The sequence below is a fragment of the Pristis pectinata genome, chromosome 16, assembly GCF_009764475.1.
Source record: "Pristis pectinata isolate sPriPec2 chromosome 16, sPriPec2.1.pri, whole genome shotgun sequence".
In the NCBI taxonomy this organism is placed as follows: Eukaryota; Metazoa; Chordata; class Chondrichthyes; order Rhinopristiformes; family Pristidae; genus Pristis; species Pristis pectinata.
Genome location: NC_067420.1, coordinates 17,539,791 through 17,564,290, shown reverse-complemented (window position 1 = coordinate 17,564,290; position 24,500 = coordinate 17,539,791). Strand labels below are relative to the sequence as shown.

Genomic DNA, 24,500 nt, shown 5'->3' with positions numbered 1-24,500 from the left:
GGGACCAACAATCCTCCTACCTCTTTATCCCACACATGCCTCCAGTCATGAGAGTAAGTACATTGCAATGGGATTGATGACAATGGATAGCATTCCTAATATTTATGATTAATGGACTGGAACTAGGTCTACAAAATAATGATGTAACAAGCAAATTTGTTGAAAGAAGCAATGTTATAAAGAATAATAATCATTCAGAACTACAATGCAAAAACATAGATTAAAAATTATTTGTGGCCATTTTAATATGTATTTTAGCCTATATTTTAACTGTTATTATGCAAAGAAACTTTATGCCAGCCCATGAACCATTACAGTATTAGTGATTTAAACCACCTGGATATTCCTTCTATAATAACAAGTAATACTTTACTTTGAGTTTCATATTCTGTTTTCTGGCAATGAAACCAAGGGTAATTACAAAATTCTAGACTACCAAATTTTGAAACTAGCTCTTTAACTTTGTTTTAAGGCTTGTGACTGATTTATCCTTGTTGAACATGAGCTGTATTAAATACACCACTCTACCATCCAGGCCCCACCTCCCTTCCCCAAATACCGGCCTTGCCAATGAAGCCTGCATCCTGAGCATAAAATAATCATGTGATGCATACTTTACACTGCATTAGTTTTCTGAAAACAAAATGTGCGTTCAAAAATCAGATAACCAAAATGATAGAAAAGTGCAGCATAGGGCTGGCTGTTCTGCTCAAAGGCCGTATTAAATGAATAGCAATTTTGCTTTACATTGCATACCAATCTGGAGTTTCTTTTCGTGTCTTTCTGTTGCATGGTCAGCAAATCCAACTCGTTTTGGCGTGATTCAAGACAGTTGCTGCAATAAAATAAAGTAACTATTAATCCACAAAAATGTAACATTTTTTTAAAGATGATGCTTTGTGTCTGTCTCATGGATCTGATCTCTGCATGGGTGACTTCCAGAAAAACTTGGTTCCTATAAGAGCTGCAAACACTAAATTATGAGCAGATAGGTGACTTTGCAATGGGCAGACTGGACTTTTAAGACCACATGTTAAAAGCTTCAGCCACAGTTGCTTTGTCAGCAAATCAGTTATGGTTCAACTGTTACTGTTACATTTGCCTGATTTTGTAAGAAGTATCTACTGGCCATCCCCAGGTTATGAATGTCCGATTTATAGACACCCACACATATGAATGAGCTCCCATAATATTAAATTCAAAAGTCTGATGTGTGTACTATGTTCATTCCTCCAAATAGCAGAAATAGTTTCCTCTCTCTCTCCACTTTTAGTAATTGTACTTTCTTATCAGTCTTATGTGGTTTTGATGCCATTCATTATAATAGTGTGAAAGTATGGTTACGTTATCGGATGATTTTTACGTATTTTCTGATTTATGAACAAAATTGATTTCTGTAAAAACAGAATCTGTTCATTATTCAGGGATGGCCTGTACTTGGTAAACAGTAACACTTGATTGTAGATTTGGTTGTGTCAAAAGGCTGTGGGTTCAGGACACCCTCCAGAAGTAAAATATGCACGGACAACTTAGTGCATTATCAGAGATGTTGCCTTTTGTGTGAGGTGTTAAACTAAGGCCTTATCTGTGCTTTCGAGTAGATGTAAAAGATCCACCAGGACAATTTTGAAGAAAAACCATCTCATCAGCAATATTTATTCTTTAACTAAGATTATTAAAAAAGCTTATCTGATCATTATGTCATTACTCTTTGGGAGCTTACAATGTATAAAGCAGGTGCCACATTTCCTGCATAACAATTAAGCCATTTTACACTTTTCAATTTTTGTTGATATTTACATATTTGACATCAATCCAACTACAATCTACCCAAAGAGTACCTTAACAATAACCTGCTTGTAATCAATGCCCAACACTTTCCCATTCGCTAATTTTTTTCTCCTCCGACAACAAGGTTTTCTTTGCACTCTGCAATTCAGTTAATACTGGTATTCTAAGTGGCCACATATTTCTTAGTGTCTCTGCTTGCACATTTCAGTCCTGCTCATTCCTGGTGCTAATGGGCTAAAACAAGTCTCATTGTCCTCTTTGTGCCTCTCTAGCCTATTGACAGGAATTGGAGTCATGATCCAGTCATGATCCACTGTAGGGAGGAATTCATGAGAATTACCAGAGATATTATTCAGAGGCTGCAGCAGATGCCATTTATATTTGGTGAACATAGAGAAGGTAGTGAGATGTATAATAGAGGAGGAGAACTAGGGTGAGAGGAGTTCAGTTTATGCTGACATTGGTCAACAAACATTGATAGGAAGACTGTATCCCCAAATTGTTACTTGGGCACTAACAATTGATATGAAGTGATTGTTAACCTCAAAAGTTAGCACCTTGCCTAATTTTACCAGATTGCACTATAGTGTGGATAGCTTAGTAATGCTGAATTGAGTAAATAGCACTTTACATTGTAGCAAATTTAATAAAGATTCTCACTTTAGGCCTTTCTGCAATGACTTGCATATTTTCTCCACACGGATTGGCTGTGGCTCCAAGATGCTAGAGTTTTTTTGTGAGGTTACAAGCTTCTTTGTTGATTTTACTGAGGAGATTCTTGTCAATGGAGAACTTCTACCAACAAAGGAACCCCTGCAAAAGAAAATAGTGGCATTGGTAATTCACCGTGAATATCACCTTATCAGTAGTTTTCAAATCATAACGACCTCACGTATCCAGAATGGAACATTAGCAAGGAAGGTTTCTCCTAGGATTTGTAAAAATGAAGTAATACAGAGTTCAGTGTTAACTTATTTTTAATTTATTCATGTGGACATTAATGGAAAAAAAATTATTGTTCATTCCTAATTGCCTGAGATGTGCCCAAAGCACTTATCCAGACAAGTGGGTAGTTGCCATCACATCTTGACATGTGCTTTGAATGTAGAAGAACAGTTTTGGGGAATCAGAAGGAGAGTCACTCATAGCTGAACACCCAGTTTCTGACCTACATTTGTATCTTCAGTATCTGTGTGGTGGGTCTAGTTCATGTTCTGATCAATGGTGACTTCCAGGTTGTTGACTTCTGGGGACTTGATGATGGTAATGCCATCTAGGTGGATGGCATGTCTTTCTTGCTTGCTTTGGTACTTGTTGGTTTAAATGTCACTTGCCATCTATCAGCCCAGACCTGAATGTTATACATATCTTTCTGCACTCAGTCACAAAATTACACATTGTGTAAACTACAAAAATATGGTATTTGTTTATTATCTCCTGCAGGCAAACAATCTACAGCTTTAATCTGGTTGAATTGGATAGATACCATTATTTACTTTTAATTTTTCAATTTTTAAGTGAAATAGGTACAAACTACAATGCCAGAGTTTTTGAGCCTGCAGTCAAATCTATTGGAAAAACATTTGAATGAAATGGAGAATGCGTTCTTCTTTACTTCCTGTTTGGACAAATCCTTGCATTTTCCTTCTTTGCTCTCTCCTATCTCAAGTCAGAGCTCTGCCTCTTCATTCTCTCTGATATTCTCCCACCTCCCCCCCCCCCAACTTCTTTGTCAATCTAAAAATTTCTATTCATTTTGAACCAAACTTTCTTGATAAAACGGCACTATTTTCACAGTAAAAGAGATTCATGGGATGGCTTAGCTACATCCATTTAAAAGCATGATTAGAGCATAGAAGAGCCTTGGGACAATCCACGTTTAGATGTGTATGCTTCAGAAAAGTGGCAAATGTCGTGAATTCATTGCTTATCTTGCATTGTACAGGCCACAAAGGACCTATTCCATCAGAGAAAAAGCAGGACAGTTTTGTTATTGACTTAAAAAAGAATTCACTAAAACTACCCATCTTTGAAATATTTTTGACTTCTACTATTTAGGTTTCAGATTAAGTATCAGCATTAATTGTTTGGAACAAATTTTAGTGCCATTTCAACAATATGCACTGACTATTGCATCTGCTGAATACCTGGAAACAAGTCCCAAACTTGATATACCCACCTCTTAAAATGTATTGAGTGCATATATTTCTTTTGAATACCTTGAATGTAATCTTGATTATTAATCCAAAGCAGTAATCTAATAGCTATTAAATTAATCCATCGTTCTTATTTTTTTCTGAAATCATCTCGTCTCCTTAATCAAATTGCTGTAACCACTGTTACATATTGTTAGTCATTCTTTTGTTTCTGTTTTGCACTTTCCCTTTCCTTTCCTGTCTGCATTCATCTTATTCTTCACTGTTGTGCGATACTCAAAAAGAATCCCCAAATATAATATGAAGAACCAAGAAATTTTTTAAATATGTAAATATAAGAATTGAATTTTATGTATGTTTTTGATGGCCTGGATTCCTCTAATGTTTATCATTTTTCACAGTTGACATTTTACAGAATGTAATTGTGGATTTGATATCCGATTGGAACCATATGCATATTTTGAACACAGTGAAGGAAACTTAGGACCCAAATGGTAACATTTCAAACTCATGAATCATTTCTTTCAGGACTGGAGTCTCTGCATCACATCTAAAAATTTCCCAACAATCTTATAATTCCTATTAAACTGTTAAAAAAACATGTCTCATAAATCTCATGCTCTGCTGATATGTTTCTGCTTTAAATAAAATCTGTGCATCTGCGCAAAATATCAAATATAATAATAAACATTAGAGGAATTCAGGAATTTTTTAAAACAAGTAAAAGTAAACAAACTTGTTTTTCAGAATCAAAACAGTTTTATAAACTGGATTGTCCTTTGGCTCTTACATCTATCACTCCAGTGTTCCAACAATTTTTTTCTGGCAGCCTCCAAGAAAATTATTCTCCCACATGAATGGTAGCAATCTCTCACCCACATTTATTCAGATCTACTGGAGATACATTAACTACATTGCATTATAGTGGAGGTAGTTGAAAAAACTTAGTAAAAACCCTGCCAGCTGATCACAGGGCTGCATTTGCCCTGCCTATCTCCATTTGCTGAATATAAAGACCATGGAGCTCGAATTGAATTGCATGTGGACACATAGGGTAAGAAGGCACTGTGGACTGGACCTTGGCTAGATGCTTGCAGGGCAATGGGGAGCTATTTCTTTAAGAGCACAATGTGCAAGGACTCATTAACCAGAGGCACAATTTCCACACGGTTATGCAGAGTTACCACATTTTTTTTTTAAGAGTTGCTTGAGAATTGTGAACTTAGTTGGCTGGAGCTCTTAAAGTGCAACCCCTATCTCAAGTAGTGAGGCTGAAATGGATTGTCTGAATCAGAAATGGCATATGGGAGATGGACCAGGTGTACCCTGACCTTAGACAATCGATTGCGGCAGCAGATGTGGACACCTGGGGAAAGCAAAGATGTAGTTGAGCATGTCCAAAGAAAGAAGATGGGCTTACTTTGAACATATCACATTAAATTCATCAGTGAGGATATCACTGTTGACTTTTGCTCTGCACTACCTGGTAGTGGTTCAGATAAGGATGAGTCTATAATTTAGACTTGAGCAGGCCTTCATCGTCCTGTTAAGATCTGTCTTTTCCCATTTGAGGTCCATTCAGCTTCTTCAATGCGTACATATTCTCCAAGTTCGCAAAAGCCAAACCAAACATATATGGCACACCATTTGGCATTACTACTTCACATCTAGCAGCCTCCGGAGCCTTGTCATGCACTCAAAAACCCACTATCAATTTGCAAATATGCATCATGATTTTGTACTCAAATTCATTCCACGGCTCATAAAATGCAGGCACCTTGGTTATTGAACTTCTAGGTTCACGATACTTTGGCAACTCAGTGGCGCTGCATAGGGCAGCTGTCTCACAGCTCCAGTAACCTGGATTTGATTCTGATCTCCGATACTGCCTGTGTGGTGTTGTACACTCTCCCAGTGACTGGGTGCATTTTGCTGGGGTGCTCCAGTTTCCTCCCCCATCCTAAATGCATGCTGGTTGTTAGGTTAATTGCTAGTGTAAATTACTCCTCATGTAAGTGACTGGGGGGGTGAATCAGGAAGTTGTTAATAGGCATGTGTGACAGAATAGTTTACAGTGAAATAAGTGGGGAAATGGAAATGATGGGGTTGTTCTGAGAACCAGCATAGGATCAATGAGCTAAATGGCCTCCTTCTTTGTCATAAGGAAATATGGAGCATGGTACTTGCAGTGGAAAATGTATTTATTCATGACGACTTTTGTGATACATCATAATTTTTGTTTCCACTTGGATGAAACACTACCAGTTTTACACTGCCATTCCTGATTAATCTGCAAAAACAGTGATATTTGCTTGGTGACAGGGAGTGGTGATACTGTGCGGTTTGAGGTATTGCTAGACTGGGAGTTAATATTGATCAGCAAGTGTGATGCTAACACATATAACATTGCAATGGCTCCTGCATCACAAAAGTTATACTTTAAAATGAGATGAAAAGAGTAAATAAGTGTAAGCTTATCCTTCTTGTCCTAGAGCTTAGTCATGATAAATATATTTTTCATTTAAAATAACCAATTTAATATCAATATATAATTTAATATACACAAGCTAATATTTTATCATGTAACACAGCTAACAGGGATTTTAATATTGAAGTTATAATGAAATCTATACAGTTCAGATAATGCCCAAGAACCAGAATTATTTGTTGATTCTTTCAATGCCAGAGGGCAAATTCCTCACCAGCTGAAATATGTAAGGGTATTAAAGTAAAGCTTGTTACTGCCTCTCAGTCAGCCATTATATAAAGTTGTTTTGCATTGTGTAAGATTAAGCAGTAACAGATCACATTAGCTGCAATTAAACCTAGACGTCGTATCCTGTAATTTTAACACTTGCTCGAGTTTAGCTCAATATCAGATTATGCCCTCAAGCAATTTAAGTGATGCGTATATGAAATGCTCATAGTTAGGTGCCTGTAACGTGACTGACAGCAGGCAAACTAGATACTCATCAACCGATAGAAATGGCATGGCCTGCCATGTCTATATCATTCTGCTATTATGTCATTGCAACTAAGTATTGTGTGTTTCTGAAATATCATGTAATGAAATTTTCATCATATTCAATTGTAAACCCAAAGCTATGGAAAACAAGTTCAATTTTTTTAATCTGTGAGAAAACACGTTTTGCAAAGGATTCAAGTTAATAGGTGTAGTAAAAGAATCCCCTTTAGAGAATGAAAATAAGTTTATTTACAGTATATCATCTGCTGCTTCTTCAGTAGTTGTGTCAGCATAAGTGGAGTGATGTGGGAATTATATGTACTCATCAGTCAATCAGACAACCTCATTTTAAACTATTTAGTGGACATACTCAGGAATTTGTGACTAGCCAATGCTATATCTAGCAGGGAGCCCATAAATTTATTGTTCTGTGATGAACTGTATTCCATTGGTTTGAGTTACGTCTGAGCAACAAATAACAACATTTTGCTTTAAGAAGGACCTTTACTGTTTTAAACAAGAATGTTAGTCCAGAAATTCCTGGCACTGGCAAACCGCCCATGCTTGCCTCTCACATATTTGCTAAGCCTGCATTTATTTTATTCAGATCCCCAGTGAAAACTTCCTTGCAGAAGCCATCTGATCTTCGTTGGCAAAGCAAAGCACAGACATTACTCCCATCACGTGGTATACACAAAACAAGCCAGGCACTGAGAAAAAAAACCTTCTCACAGTCAGCTAAGCCCTGCCTCTGACTTAGTTGATTGTCAAAACTTTCAAGAAGTTTTTAATGTTCGTGAATATCTTTGACATCCAGAAATATTCAAAATTATTTAAAAAATAATCAAATTGCTGAAAATTAAAAAAAACACTTACAAGCATCTAAGTGATCCCTTAATCTTCCATATTGCAGAAATACAACCCTAGTTTGAGCAATTTCTCTTTGTAAGTTGTGAAAATTCAGTGACAGATATATCCTTGTAGACTAGCTTCAATGTACTTTCCATAAAGGGCAGCCCAAACCTTTTCACAGAATTATGTGCCCTGAACAATACTTGTTTCAAACCTGACATCACTTCATGTTCTGTTTTTATTTCAGATTTCATTATCTGCAGTATTTGTCTTTTCAATGACTGCAAGGTTTATTGCACTATTACTAAAAGTTTATGCCAAAACCAGATGGTGATGCACTTCCAGATTTTTGTTCCTAGCCTATCGAGCATGGAGGTCACTAGGCATGTGCAGTCGAATTAAGTAGAATGTAATGCTCATTTTAACATCACATGCACAAAATTGTTCACCATTTATAATGCCTGAGAATGGCTCACACACTGAAGATTGCCTTAACTAACAGGCCTGCTACAGAGTTATTTACAAGAAGCCTAACCTTACTTGGTCACTGCTGGGAAATTGAATTATTTATCTTCTTCCAAGTAGATTCTTCTTTAACTTAATCTATGTTCTCACCATCATTAAGCACCTCCCCACTAACATGCCCTTTCGTCCTGATGTTCTCAATTCTGATCAGTCATTTCCCCATCTGAACCTAACTGTTCTCTTTGCAATCTTGCTTTGACCCCACTATAATTTGCCTCAGCCACCATCCATCCCAACCTCGTCGATTCTCTGACCATCTCCTTTGCCTTTCACCTCTAACAGAATGCCTCTGTGCAATCTCCTCTCAAGCCTCTTCTCACCCAACTTCCTCTGCACTCCACTCTCTGGAATGAAGGGGGATATTGGACAAAGGGCCTTTAAGCATGCTTAGTCAGTTCAGTTACATAACACCTTGGGCCTTGTGTGCAATTAACCTCATGTTGGACCTCATACAAAACTGGTCTGGTAACCCTCTGCAATGCCACTTTGATGTTACACGGTTTCAAGCTCAATATGCTTATTAGCTGTTCTATAATATTCGATTATACTTACTGGGATCTTCTGCTTGGCATTGATCCAAATGCAGTAAATGAACGGCTGCGATTGAGTCCACTAGAATCAGCAGGAGAGGCAAAGTGCAGTTTCACAGACATTGTCCCTGGACACTTGGGTGTGGGTCCTATTGATAGGTAAGAAAAATGCATCAAATATGAGGCAGCACAAAATAATACCTATTCCCATGGACAAAAGAAGGAATCTTTGAAATGGTGAAGCTTTAAAGAAAATTACATTAGCAAAATTGCTTATTTTTATGTTAAGATATTTCTGCTTCTCTCAAAAGTAGGAAAGAACATACTGTATGAACATCTCATAATATGGTATTTTAACAGAAACATCTGAAGAATCACTGAAGACAGAAACCCATAGTGATTCAAGGACATGTGATGCCTCTGGACACTACAACTATCACATGCAATACCATTACTGAATCAACATTAATTTCTATGTAATGGAGCTTCTTAATGTGGAAATATCGAAAGATTCTATAAACTAACCATTTCCTATCAAACTGCAATATTAAGATGGACTACTTTTATTTCTATAAGTATTTTCTCCTTCAGAAAACAACAATAGTCACAGATGTACTCCACCTAAAGTGCGGTAAAGAAACTAGTGATAGTGTGAAGATAATGTCTATTAACACACACTTTTTTAATATTTGAGAACTTGACCATTTTGTTGTTTCTGCAACCTACCAAAGTAAACAATTTCTTGTTTAAGGAGTTTAATCGGGCATTCATTTAAATAAATGGTTCTAAGATTTGTTAAATATGGAGAAAAATTCCATTTTGCTCTAAACTATTTGGCTTCAATAAAAATCTGGATGTTCCAGCAGTACAATCACCATTACATGAAATAACATGTTACAAGTAAGCAGCACATTTGTGTGCTAACATGTGGTGGAAAGAATAAAAGAACACCAGATTTTATAAGTACTGCATTCTGACTAAGATGATGGCACTCGGCCCAATTGCAGGATGCTTCCGTTTCACCTCACACTTACTCATTTCTGGGATCGGAATGCCACTGGCAAGATTACCCTTGAAAAAGTGGGGGTGAAACACCTTCTTGAACTGATGTAGTCCTGGCTAAGTACTGTTGGATAGGGTGTTCCGGGATTTAGACTCACTGTTGATGAAGGACTGCTGATATATTTCAAAGTCAGGATGGTGTGCAACCTAGAGGGAAACCTGCAGGTGGTACGTGTTCCAGTACTCTTGTTCTTCTCAATAGTAGAGGTTATGGATGTGAGAGGTGCAATCAGAGTAGTCTAAGCAAGTACTTGCAGTGCATTTTGTAGAAGCACACACTGCAGTCATGAAATGCCAGTAATAGAGGGAATGAATGTTGAGGTGGATGGGGTGCCAATCAAGTGGACCATTTTTTCCTAGTTACTGTCAGGGTCCTTGAGAGTATTCTACCATGCTCCTGACTTGGGCCATGCAGATGGTCGAAAAGCTTTGGGATGTCATGAAGTGGGTCACTCATCACAGGATATATAGCCTCTGAACTGATCTTGTAGCCAAGATATTTAGTAGCTGGTCCAGTTGAACTTCTGATTCCCAGGATATTGATGGTGGGGGCTCAGCAAGATAATACCATTGAATATCAAAGGATTTGTGATTAGACAGTCTCTTGTTGGAGATTATCATCGCCTTACATTTTTGTGATTTGAATGTGATTTGTCATTTATGATCCCATACCCAAAATGTTATCTGGGTCTTGCTGCATGCAGGCATGGACTGCTTCACTTGAAGAGTTGCAAATGGAATTGAACATTGTGCAGTTATCAGCAAACTTCCCAGTTGCTGATGTTATGGTTGAAGGAAGGTCATCCTTGAAGTACATGAAGATGGTTAGGCTTAGGACAATGCCTGGGAACTCCTGCAGTGATATGCTGGGCCTAAGATGATTTACTTCCAACAACCACAATTGTCTTTCTTTCTCCAACCATTGGAATGTTTGTCTATTGATGCCTTTTGACTTCAGCTGTACCAGGGATCCTTGTTGTCGCATATGATCAAATGTACTGTCATACTCGCCTCACCTCTATAGAGTTTAAATCTTTTAACCATGTTTGGATCAAGTCTGAGAACTGGAGATGAGGGTTCCTAATGAAACCCAAACAGTTTCTCAGTGAGTAAGAGTGAGGAACTGCCAATCATTAACATCATTGATAACAGCTTCCATCACTTTGCCGAGGTTAAGAGTAGTCTAATTAGGTGGCTACTGGATTGGTCAGCACACTTAGGAAAGGCCTTTCCTCATGTAAGGCTGATTTAATAGCATTTGACACCTTGGCCTGGGTACTTCCAAATTTCAGTCCTCCAGCCTACAACCATTGGTGGGCAGGCAGAAACCAATTAATATGGCAGTGGAGGCACAGGTGAATTTCCAGGCACTCATCTCCTTAAAATACACCATTATGCCTTCATTCTAGTTGCTGACCAGTCAGTGTCCATCTTCACTGGGTAGAATTGATCAAAAACAATTGAAAGCAACCACAGCCAGAAACATAACACCCATAACAAAACAGATGGCATTCATCTTTACAACTGAAGGATTTATATTTGGCACAATTTCAATCTGTCAGTGCTGTTTAAACTATGCTGAAATGGTTGCTTTTCCTTGAATGGCTCCAAACTCACAGACAAAATACTTATAAATATCAAAAATATAAATGCTACATTTCACTGGTAAAAAAAACATTTACAAAAAGGATCACATCTTGCAAATAAGCACGAAAATGCATCAGAATATTTTTCCTTATATCTGCCATTCCATTCTTTTTAATTCAGCAAATCTCCTTTCTACTTTTAAGGATCTAGCACAGATCTCTTCTTTTATCAATCCTAGCCACATGCTCAAAGGCTCAAGATGCTAAACACAAAAGTTCAGTGAAAGGAATAGAATGATGATCCATGTTATGATTCTGGAGCAGTATATGGAACATGGTTTCAAACACAAACACAGAAACCAACATATTGTTCCACTCTTTTATAAGTCATAATGTGAAATCACCTGATACTAGATTTCTAAATATCTTTGGAAGATGCATCTCAGTACTGCATTATAAAAAATAGGGCATAAGACATGATTGGCACAAACAGTGAAAATAAAAAAAATCTGCAGATTTTGGAAATCTGAAATAAGAACAGAAAATGTTAGAAATACACAGCAGGTCAGGTAGCATCTGTTTCCCTGTAAGAGACTTCAGGATTCTTTATTGATTATTTAGCAAAAAAATGCAGGGGCAGGTGGTTCTTCAGGTAGTCCTTTTTCTTACTTACTATGACACAGAAAGAGACTATTCAGCCCATTAGGTCCAAGTTGGCTCTCAGCACAGCAATCCCATCAGTCTCATTCCCCCCCTTCTTATATCCCTATCTCCATCAAATACCCACCATCCCCTTTGTTTTGTCACTTGTCTACACACACGGGTAATTCACAGTAGCCAAAAGGGGGCACAATGGTTCTGGTTGATAGGTTAATTGGCTACTGCAAATTCCTCCTGATGTAGGTGTGTGGAAGGAGAATCGGGGGAGTTGAGGGGCATGTGAGAGAGGATAGAAAAGGAAATCAATGGAGGAAATGGGTTAATGGGATTGCCCTGAGAGGTGACATACACTCAATGGGCTTAACAGCCTCCTTCTATTGTCATGAGGAAATATGCAACTATTAATCGTACCACCAATGCCTTTGGCATGTGGGAGAAAAGCAAAGCACCCAGAAGAAACCCATGTGACTGCAAAGTGCGAACTCCACATGGACAGCAGCCGAGGTCAGAAACTGAGCCCAGGTCCTTGGAGCTGTGAGGCAGCTGCATTAACTACTATGCCACCCCTTTACAAATCCTCCCTAAGTTTTTTACTACATATCTTGATTTTTTTTGGCTGATACATGTTGAAGTATAATTAATGTTTTTGGTTGATAACTGGAATCTGGTTTGTGGTTTTATATTGCTGGGTTCAAATTGATGCCAGATGATATAGGATCTTGTTTATGTTTTGGTACACAGTATAACTTAGTCGTTAGCACTGAGGTAGGCAAACAAAGTCATGCACTTCAAGATTTAGTCTGGTACAGATATTGAATAGAAAAAATAATTATTTAAAGGAGATGAATTATAAAAAATCTTTAAACTCCCAAAATTTCAGATCAATTCAGAGTTTGAAGATTTGTCCCTTCTTGAGAGTAACTACCTTTCCTTCAAATATGGCCTCATCAGATGAGTTGGCTGAGAAATAAGTCACATGATGGGGTTTGTGGTGGAGAGGCTGCATTCCACCACTCCAGGAGAACTACTTTCTTATCCAAAAAACATTTGGATACTTCAATGCCATGAGCAATCTGGCACACTCACAACTATTGTTTTATATCTATAATTTCTTTCATTGAATATTTATATATATCCTGCTATCAATCTCTCCTTCATCTTGAACTATATTTCTAGCTTGTGGCATCATTATTTTGATTCATTCATGTAGCCATGTAACACAGATTGGTAGTGTACCAGTGATTAATAAGCAATGAAATTGTTTTAGGGTATTATTAAAGATACATTTGTAGCAGTTGCTACCGCGATGTGAGAATAAAGACACGAGTCTGCAAGCTGTGGAACAAGATTGATTTATTTACCCGCCTTGCGCGGGCCTTTTATGCAGTGCAGTTCCCGCCTTCCGAAAACGGAAATGACGTACGTGTTACGTCATTGAAATCTTTTTACGCACACGGGTTCTCCCCCGTCGCTCAGGGAAGCCGAAGGCCCAGCGCCACCTTGGGCCCCGCCGTTCTGATGAGGCGCGCCCCGACCGCCGAGCCGGTTCACCTGCGCAGATGGTGAGTTGCCACACAACAACCCCCCCCCCACCCCCCCCCAGAACCGGCGACACGGTCCCCAAAGTTCGCGGGCTGTGCTAGCCTTTGCTTAGGTGATCGGCCTCTGCGTCGACTGGTTGTTGTAGGTCTAAATGGGCTGGTTTGAGGCAGTCTGTCGTGAAGACTTCTTCCTTGCCCCCAACGTCCAAAATAAAGGTGGACCCATTATTTCTGACGACCTGGAACGGCCCCTCGTATAGTCGTAGCAACGGTGCCCGGGCCGTGCCCCTGCGAACGAAAACGAACTTACAGTCTCGTAGTTCCTTGGGCTCACAGGATGGGGACTGACCAAGTCGTGAAGTGGGGATCGGTGCCAAGCTGCCGAGTCTCTCATGCAGTCTTTCCAGGACTGCCGCGGGTTGTTCCTCTTGCCCCCTAAGGGCGGGTATGAACTCCCCTGGGACGACCAGGGGTGCACCATACACGAGTTCAGCTGACAAAGCGTGGAGATCCTCCTTGGGGGCAGTGCGTATGCCGAGCAGGACCCAAGGAAGTTCGTCGATCCAGTTAGGACCTTTCAGGCGAGCCATCAGGGCTGATTTCAGATGGCGGTGGAAACATTCTACCAACCCGTTTGACTGAGGGTGGTAGGCCGTGGTGGTGTGCAGCTGCATTCCGAGCATGTTCACTAATGCAGATCATAGGCTGGAGGTAAACTGGGCGCCTCTGTCTGAAGTGATGTGGGCCAGAACACCGAAGCACAAAACCCAAGTTGTGAGCAGTGCCCAGGCGCAGGAATCAGTCGTGATGTCTGAGAGACAGGTTGTCTCTGGCCACCTTGTGAACCGGTCCATGATGGTAAGGAGGTACCACGCTCCTACTGAAACTGGCAGGGGACCAACGAGGTCGACGTGGATGTGGTCGAACCTTCTACAGGTAGGCTCGAACGGCTGTGGTGGGACCTTGGTGTGTCATTGGATTTTTGATGTCTGGCAGTGCGGACAAGTCCTGGCCCACTCACTGACCTCTCTGCGCAGGCCGTGCCAGACGAACTTGCTGGCGACTACTCGGACAGTCGATCTGATGGACGGGTGTGCCAACCCGTGTACTGACTCGAAAACGTGTTTCCGCCAGGCTGCAGGAACTATAGGACGGGGCTGACCAGTTGCGAGGTCGCACAGGAGGGTCCACTGACCTGGGCCAACTACGAAATCTTGGAGCTGCAGGCCTGAGACTGCAGTTCTGTAGCTGGGCAGCTCGTCGTCGGCTTGCTGTGCATCAGCCAGGGCCGCGTAGTCTACACCCAGGGACAGGCTGTGGATGGTTGGTCTGGAGAGCGCGTCAGCAACGACATTGTCCTTTCCGGAGACATGTTGGATATCCGTTGTGAACTCGGAAATGTAGGACAAATGTCGCTGCTGGCGGGCTGACCAGGGATCAGAGATCTTAGAGAAGGCAAGAGACAATGGCTTGTGGTCAGTGAAGGCAGTGAAAGGCCTGCCTTCTAAAAAGTACCGGAAATGCCGGATTGCCAGGTACAGTGCTAGAAGTTCCCAATCAAAAGCGCTGTATTTGAGTTTGGGTGGCCTAAGGTACCTGCTGAAAAACGCCAAGGGTTGCCAACGGCCTTCGATTAGTTGTTCCAGTACTCCACCGACTGTGGTGTTGGATGCGTCCACCATTAGGGCGATTGGGATGTCTGTCCTGGGGTGTACCAGCATCGCGGCATCTGCTAGGGCTTCTTTGGCCTTAATGAAGGCAGCCACGGCCTCGTCGTTCCAGGTGATGTCCTTGCCCTTGCCAGACATCAGCGAGAACAAAGGGCGCATGATACGGGCTGCTGCAGGGATGAAACGATGGTAAAAGTTGACCATCCCAACGAACTCCTGCAGGCCTTTGATCATGTTGGGATGGGAAAAATGGCGGATAGTGTCTACCTTGGCCGGTAGGGGTGTTGCTTCCTTGCTGGTGATTCTGTGGCTGAGGAAATCGATAGAGTTGAGTCAATATTGGTACTTGGCTGGGTTGATAGTGAGGCCGAAATCACTGAGGCGGGAGTACAGTCAGCGGAGGTGGGAAAGGTGTTCTTGGTGGTTACGGCTGGCGATGAGGATGTCATCTAAATAAATGAACACAAAGTCCAGGTCGCAGCCTACCACGTCCATTAGCCGCTGGAGGGTCTGCGCGGTGTTCTTAAGGCCGAACGTCATTTGAAGGAATTCAAAGAGGCCGAACGGAGTGATGAGCACAGTTTTGGGGACGTCATCAGGATGGACCGGGATTTGGTGGTACCCCCGGACGAAGTCCACCTTAGAGAAGATGTGGGCCCCGTGTAGGTTTGCCACGAAGTCCTGGATATGAGGGACGGGGTAGCGGTCTGGGGTGGTGGCGTCATTCAGCCTGCGGTAGTCACCGCAGGGCCTCCACCCGCCGGTGGCTTTGGGGACCATGTGCAGGGGGGAGGCCCAGGGGCTGTCTGACCTGCGAATGATCCCCAGCTCCTCCATGCAGCGGAACTCCTCCTTCGCAGGCGGAGCTTGCATGAAGGTAGTTGTCGTGCTCGGGCGTGAAGGGGTGGCCCTGTCGTAGTAATGTGGTGCTGCACCCCGTGTTTGGGCATCGAATTCTTGAACTGAGGTGCCAGAACTGATGGGAACTCGGCTAAGAGCTTGGTGAACCCGTTGCCAGACAGGGAAACGGAGTCCAGGCACAGGGCTGGTAGGCTGGCTTCTCTCAGAGAGTAAGTTTTCAATGTTCTGGAGTGCACTAGCCGTTTCCGTCGCAGGTCGACTAACAGTGGGCCCGGAGGAAGTTGGCTCCCAGGAGTGGCTGGGCGACGGCGGCAAGGGTAAAGTTCCAGGTAAAACGGCTGTCGTCGAATTGTAATTGGACTGTACGGGTACCGAAAGTCCGTATCGTTGTGCCGTTTGCGGCTTTGAGGGCGGGTCCCTGTTGCCAGCTACGAGTGTCGCAGCCGGTCGGGGGTAAAACACTGACCTCTGCTCCAGTATCGACGAGGAAACGATGCCTGTACTGCTTGTCCCAAATGAATAGGAAGCTGTGTTGGCGGCCAGCCGCCGCAGCCATCAACGACGGCTGGCCCTGGCATTTCCCTGAAACTTGTATGGTGGGCGGCATCAACGGGCCTCCGCGCCCCACCTCTGATGGTAGGAACACAGCTGGTCATCAGTGTCGTCGTCTGCGTTTCTGGGGTGTGGTCGCTCGGCTGCAGGAACTGGTTTGGGTAGGTGTTGGGCATGCGGTCTGGCGATTTGGCCGACGGACGAACTGCTCTCGCGTTTGGCCTTCCACAGGACATCTGCCCAGGTGGCTACCTCACGTGGGTTGCTGAAATCGGTGTTGGCCAAAAGCAGGTGAATGTCATCGGGCAGCTGTACAAGGAAGGCATGCTCGAATGTCAGGCAGGGCTTGTGTCCCTCAGCCAAGGCCAGCATCTTGTTCATCAGGGCCGATGGAGATCTGTCCCCCAGGCTGTCGAGATGAAGCAGGCGGGTGGCGCGCTCATGACGAGAGAGGCCGAAGGTCCGAATGAGAAGGGTCTTGAAAGCCGGGTACTTGCCTTCCTCTGGAGGAGACTGGATGAAGTCTCCAACCTGGGTGGCTGTCTCCTGGTCCAGGGAGCTGACCATGTGGTAGTACCATATGGAGTTGGGGGTGATCTGTCAAAGCTGGAACTGGGCTTCGGCCTAGTCGAACCACACGCGGGGCCGAAGCGTCCAAAAGGTGGGCAGCTTGAGTGCCACTGCATTGGCTGCTGCATTGTCGTTCATTGTGTGGGTCCAAAATCCATTTGGACCATCAGGGTCACCAATGTAGCAGCTGCTACCGCGATGCGAGAATAAAGACACGAGTCTGCAAGCTGTGGAACAAGACCGATTTATTTACCCGCCTTGCACGGGCCTTTTAAGCAGCACGGTTCCCACCTTCCAAAAACGGAAATGACGTACGTGCTACGTCATTGAAATCTTTTTGCGCGCACGGGTTCTCCCCCATTGCTCAGGGAAGATGAAGGCCCAGCGCCATCTTGGGCCCCGCCGTTCTGATGATGCACACCCCGACTGCTGAGCCGGTTCGCCTGCGCGGACGGTGAGTCGCCACACATTGACAACTGTAACGAATGAATGATATTCTTGCTTAGTTGCTTGGTCCATTGCAGTTCCAGACTAGTGCTCATTAGTTATGGAGCTGACTTAAGCTGCATTGGTTAGAAATTCCTCAATGTATAACAATATGATTTGAATTAGGATGTCTAGGATGCCAGTTTTGTTTATTCCAAAGAGGATCAATTTACGAACACACGCAACGTGCAATATGTCCCACATATTGGAACTGATGAGTTCCAAGTATTCTGCATATTTACCACAGGAACCTTTGCTGCAAATAATGGAGTCACCTTTGCAGCAAAGTTACCCTTGAAAATCAGGAACTAGGTCTGAAGAAGGGCACTGTGTATCACCGACAGCTGTTGGAATATTGTACTAGAGAAACAAAGGACTGCAGATGCTGGAATCTAGATGAAAAACACTAATGCTGGAGGACGCTGCCTGGTCTGCTGAGTTCCTCCAGCATCATTGTGGTTTTCATCTGGAATATTGTACTGTTGGACGTGGGATTGCAGGGCAGGGATCATGGTAGTCAAGCTACTCTTGTTAAAAAACTAAGATTCTCTTAGAAGAATGAAGCTGTGTCATCACTACCAGACTCCCTAGACACAGCATGTAGCAGCATCAGAGGGATAATGCTTGTTTTTGTAGCTATGACCAACACCATTTGCAAATAGTCTACTTGAGGCAGAAAATTGCACCCATTGTACTGTCTATAGCCAGATCAATTGTACTAGCACCATCATACCTGGGGAAGAACCAAGAGAAGTGCAGAAATACATGCCTGAAGTCGAACCAGGCATACCAGAAAGTAAGGTACCAACCTGGGGAAGTGGCAACACAACACCAGACATGTGCTTAGTAGCAAAGACAGATGCAATAACCAGAAGTAAAGGATCTCACATCTAGCAAATCAGGCCAATACTCTGACACAAGAGATTCTGCAGATGCTGGAATCTGGAGTAACACACACAAAATGATGGAGGACCCACCATCACAGAAACCATGGTTTGGCAAATTTTACTCACTCCATTCACTGGGAAATCCCTGAGCTAGTGTGCATTCTATGCCCTTAATTATCTCAGTGCCTTTTTCAAGTATTGTGCTGTATGGAAGGGCACTGATTCACCCAGTGAGGGAGAACACCAAGTAGAAATCAGCTGGTGCTTTCCTTGCCTGCGTTTGACTCAATGCCATGAGACTTAATTGAGATCAACATCAATGTCGAAGATTCCAAGGGAAACTCCTTCCTAAAGTATTATCTTATGTCAGCACATCTGGCTCTGGATATATTCAGTAATGGTGGAATCTGGGATTCTATGAATACAACTATATCATGCTATTGCTAGACTAGTCTGTGGGCAACTCTCCCAATTCAGACACCATTCCTTAGATGTTATGAGAGGAATTTGCAAGGTTGGCTGGGCTAGGAGTGACAATACAGAGTCTGAATCAAATGCCTAGGTCAATGCTAGCTAGTCTATTTGGTTTAAATTTTATTCTGTTACAGTGATCCTGATGCAAATGAATGGCTTGTTCGGTTGCTTTAGGGAAATTAAGAGTCAACCACATTGCTGTGGTTGTGAATCACAAGGGCAGTAGATTTCTCCTATCAACCTCCACTCTAACTGACTTTAATTACACAATTTTAATCTCCGATTTGGGAAGATTAAAATTTCATAATTAGTCAGTTGGAAGTGGGATCTAATAATTTAATTCTCCTTTGCACAGATGTATGCTCATTTTTTTTACCTATGTATAATCCACATATGGTTTGCATAAACATTGCTTCCTCAGTATTCAGTATGAAGTATCAACAAAAGTTTTCAAGATTAGAGTGTGAAAGACCACAACAACAATTAGATTAATTAAATGCTATTTTTAGTAGATCGTTAGAAAGACAGATCATCACTGCAAGTGGATGGTATGGGGATTTGAACCCCATTTTTTAATATTCATTTTTGGATCTGGGCATCACTGGCGAGGCCAGCGTTTCTTGCCCATCCCAAATTCCCCTTGAGAACGTAGCAGAGAGCCATCTTCTTGAACCACTGCAGTCATCCAGATGAAGGTATTCCCATAGTGCTGTTGGGGAGGGAGATCTAGGAATTTAGACCCAGTGACAATGAAAGACCGACAACATATTTGCAAGTCACGCAAATGTGCGACTTGAAGGGAAACCTGTAGGTGATGGTGTTCCCGTGCACCGCTGCCCTGGTTCTTCTTGGTGGTAGGGGTCACAGGTGTGGGAGGTGTTGCTGGACTAGCCTGGGTGAATAACTGCAGTGCATTTTGTAGATGGTATACACTGCAGCCACTGTGCACTGCCAGCAGAGGGAATGAATGTTTAGAGTGGTTGATGAGGTGCTTTACAAATAAATTGCTTTGACTTGGATGATTTTGAGCTTCTTGAGAGTCTTTGGTGTTTCACTCATCCAGACAAGTGGTGGATGTTCCTTTACACTCCTAACATGCCTTGCAGATGGTGTAAAGGCCTTGGGATGTCAGAACATGAGTCACTCAGTGCAGGATTTCCCACTCTTGTAGCCAAGCTATTTATGTGGTTGGTTCAGCTAAGTTTCTGGTAAATCTTGACTCCCAGGATATCAATGGCAGGCTCTTGGAAATTGAATGTTAAGGATAGGTGGTTAGATTCTCTATTCTTGGAGATGGTCATTAACTGGCACATTTGTGGCAAGAATGTAACTTGCCACTTCTCAGCAAATGTCTGAATGCTGTCTAGGTCTTGCTGCATGCCACCATTGAGAACATCTTCGAGAGGCGGTGCCTCAAGAAGGCAGTATCCATTATTAAGGACTCTCACCATCTGGGACATGCCCTCTTCTCATTATTACCATTGGGGATGAGGCACTGGAGCCTGAAGACCCACACTCATTGTTTTAGGAACAGCTTCTTCCCCTCTGCCATCAGATTTCTGAATGGTCCATGAACCCATGAACACTACCTCATTATTCCTCTTTTGCACTATTTATTTATTTTTGTAACTTATAGTAATTTATGTCTTGCACTGTACTGTGCCACAAAACAACAAATTTCACAACAAATGTCAGTGATAATAAACCTGATTCTGATGCTGGTATGGGCTGCTTCATTTGCTGAGGAGCAGTGAATGTTATCGAACATTGCACAATCATCTGCAAACTTTCCCACTCCTTATGATGGAAGAAAGATCTTTGATGAAGCAGCTGAAGATGGTTGGGTCATGTGTACAGCTCTGAGGAATTCCTACAATGTGGTGAATGACTTCCAACAATAATAATCATCTTCCTTTGTGTGATGTGTAATTCCAACCATTGGAGTGTTTTCCCTTTTGAAGTCTATTGAGTTCAGCTTTATGCGGGCATCTTGATGGCACATTTGGTCAAATGCTCTCTTGATGTTGAGGACAGTCATTCTCTTCTCATGTCTAAAATTCAGCTCTTTTATCCATGTTTGATCCATCAGTAAAGGTTCTGTATTTGAAGGCACTGAGAAGTGTGAAAACTAAACACAGAACTACTGAGCATCATCATGTTTTTGCCCCAATCAAGTAGAAACTATTGTTTTCTTTGTGTTCTATTCATCGAGTTTTTAAGTACTTAAGTAAATGAACTTGCAATATCTACAGAGCAAGTAAAGAAGTTAACCTCACTTCTGAATGTAAATAATATTCCTTGTGACAGCTAATGGGTATATCTTCCCACTAGGTAGGCTTTTGATTATGACAGCAATGTTTGAAACTTCACTCAAACTAGTCGTCCAAAGGCTCAAAGGATAACTATAAAATTGGGTAGCTTTGAGTACTTATTTTTCAATCAGATAGCTTTAATTTAGTTTCATACTCTGTCTGCCAGAATATGTTCACTTGGTGATGTCTACCCTCACAGCACCCATATCTAACTTGGAGGCATTCATTGGTTGTATTTTAGTGGCTACATGATTAGCCGCAACCTTACGTGAGATGGAACTTCTGGGAATCCTGGGTAGTATATTAATGGCATACTACTTTGAAACTGCTTTAGCTGAGAAAATAAACTAAGACTCCTCCTAAAAATGTCACTTTGAACTAATTATAGCCAGAATAATAATGCCAACATATTGCCTAGAAACAAGACAATCTTAAATAGGTGTTCATTTTATGCAATCTGTGGGAGACTCCTGCTTTAAATCATGGCTGAAAATGCACACCTCATAGCCAGCAGCCAAAGTAGACTTGATTTTAAAATGGCAAAATACAGTGGGCTAGGTTCTCAAACTGTCTGCTGTAAAATTAATTTTGTGGATTACACATCCATTGGTGAAACTGTTCAAATTTCATTGACACTGAGTTCAATGGAAGTGAAAATCAGGTGGTTATTATACAGGTCCTCTCCGGGCTACAAGCACCTGACTTATGTACAGGCCATTCATACGAATGAGCGTTTGGGAGACCGGCGAGATGGATTTACTGGCTGCTATGGGGCTGCGGGCATTTCTGCCATGTGGGAACTCAGTTCGCAGTCACACTTCCAACCTACAAACTATCCGAGTTACAAACAGTTCAGAGGAATGGAACCTATAACCTGGGGAGGACCTGTATAGCTAGCCAAACCACAGCAGCTTTAAATCCAGGTTGCCAAGTTTTCCAGTATATTTTGACACAAAAGATTTTGCTTCTGAAATTCTGGGACAAATACAATGCTAGTACTTGGAACCTTTGGCTAATTTGCCTTTAATATATCCATGCTTAGCTTTGAGGTGGAGCAAACAGCCACTGTCATTAAGCTAGTGAACATGACACAAATTAGCTTCAATTTTTAATGGGCAATATTCAGCTATAGACCTGTTGTGTACTCATTAGCAGTTACAGATCCTCAGACAGTCTTGTGAAACTTCTTTACTGTAGAGCAGTTACATGCAGATTCTTTGCACGTCCACTCCCTTTAATCCCCTACACAATGAGTTCTTAATCTTAGACACAATTGGTTTGGGAATTATTGCCTGGAAGGAAAGCCTTTGGTTGATTCATGATGCACCACTGTTAATGCAAATCCACAATCATAGCCTTGAGCAGTACGTAGGAGAAGTCATACTGTAAACAAATGTATTAGCATGCTTCTTTTACATTTACTTCCTGACTTCATGAATCATTGGAGTCATAGAATCATACAGCATGGAAATGGACCCTTTGGCCCACCACATCCACACTGACCATTTTGTCCATCTATATCAGTCCCATTTGCCTGCATTAGGATTATATCCTTCTATGTCTTTCTTTTTAAGTGTGTCTAAATGCCTGCTAAACATAGTAATTTTTTTTGATTCCACCACCATCTCTGGCAACACATTCCAGGTATCAACCACTCTCCATATAAAAATGGACCCCTCAGATCCCCTTTTAGACTCCTTCCTCTCACCTGAAACCTATGTCCTCTTGTTTTAATACAGCTATCATGGGAAAAAGAGTTCGATTATCTACACTATCTAGACCTCTCATAACCTTATGTCACCCCTCAGCCTCCTTTGCTCCAAGGAAGACAAGCCCAATCAATGCAATCTCTCCCCATAATTAAAGTCCTCCAATCCAGGCAACATCCTGGTGAAGCTCCTCTGCACACTCTAGCACAATCACATCCTTCCTAAAGTGTGACAATCAGAACTGCACACAATATTCCAAGTGTGGCCTAACCGGTGTTTTGTAAAGTTGCAACATAATGTCCCAACTCTTATATTCTATGCTCACTTTTATATTACTATTGTCTCTTTCTCTCTTCCTATCTCTTACCCAAAATTAGTTCCTGCTGTTCAGATTACATAATGTCCCACATTTTAAAAACATTGCTCCTGCATGCTTTCTTCAAATCTTGGAAGGCCTAAGGTTGTCCAATTTAGCTTTCCTCAGTACTGATTTCTACTCTGCCAGAGACAGGCATAGTTTAATCAATAAATTCATAATTAATTGATTAAAATGCTCTTACTTATTCTTATAGCACAAAAAAATACCAAATGCTCTTGTCTTGTCTAGAAACAGATTTGCCTTGAAATAGAATGGTGCTGGGAAAGGTGAGTTAATGAAAATGTGTATGTCAACACAAAGAACATTTTGTTTGAGGAACTGCAGCTGCAAGAATTAGCAGCACACTACAGCCAAGGAATCATGTGTCACTGAACAGGCCAATGCACTAAAATACCACTGAGGAGCAGGCAAAAGTCTAGGACTGGGTCAGTGTGCAGGGGGAAGGTGTTGTTCAGAAAACAATAGGGAGCTGGCTTTGGGAAGCCACGGTGGTGTTGTTGCCTGGTATTTTTTGCAGGAAAGGAAAATGTGGGGGCACAAGAGACTACAAATATTGGAACCTGGAGCAACAAACAATGTGCTGGAGGAAGTCAGCAGGTCAAGCAGCATCTGTGGAGGGGAAAGGAATTGTCGATGTTTGGGGTCAAGAGGAAAGATAACCAATTTAAAAAGGAGAGGGGGAGTAGTGAGACAGGGGGTAGTAGATGATTGGTGGACCGAAGAGGAGTGACAAATGGCAGGCAGGGAAGAGAGGGAGGAGGGGTGAAGTTCACCTGCCTAGCTGTATCCACCTTCAACGCCCTGGCTCCATCTGCCTTTTTTTTTGTCTGTCTGCACCTATCATCCAGCTGCCTGTCTCCCAACTCCACCCCTCCCCTCCCGTATCTTGGTTGAGCATGGATCACAAGCTGCTGTAGGTAAGGGTCATGACT

The 24,500-nt window shown here is 42.1% G+C and overlaps 1 protein-coding gene across 6 annotated transcripts in view; it reads right to left on the bottom strand.

Moving 5' to 3' along the window:
• The window catches only part of ripor3 (RIPOR family member 3), a 124,687-nt gene that overhangs the window by 62,850 nt on the left and 37,337 nt on the right, over positions 1-24,500 (bottom strand). For all 6 annotated transcript variants that reach the window (XM_052031488.1, XM_052031487.1, XM_052031485.1 and 3 more), the window contains 3 exons: positions 8,842-8,968; positions 2,452-2,604; positions 757-835 (listed from right to left, as the gene is read on the bottom strand). In XM_052031488.1, the coding sequence (XP_051887448.1) occupies positions 757-835; positions 2,452-2,604; positions 8,842-8,942 (333 nt within the window). In that variant the 5' untranslated portion in view covers positions 8,943-8,968. The remainder of the gene's footprint in view (positions 1-756; positions 836-2,451; positions 2,605-8,841; positions 8,969-24,500) is intronic.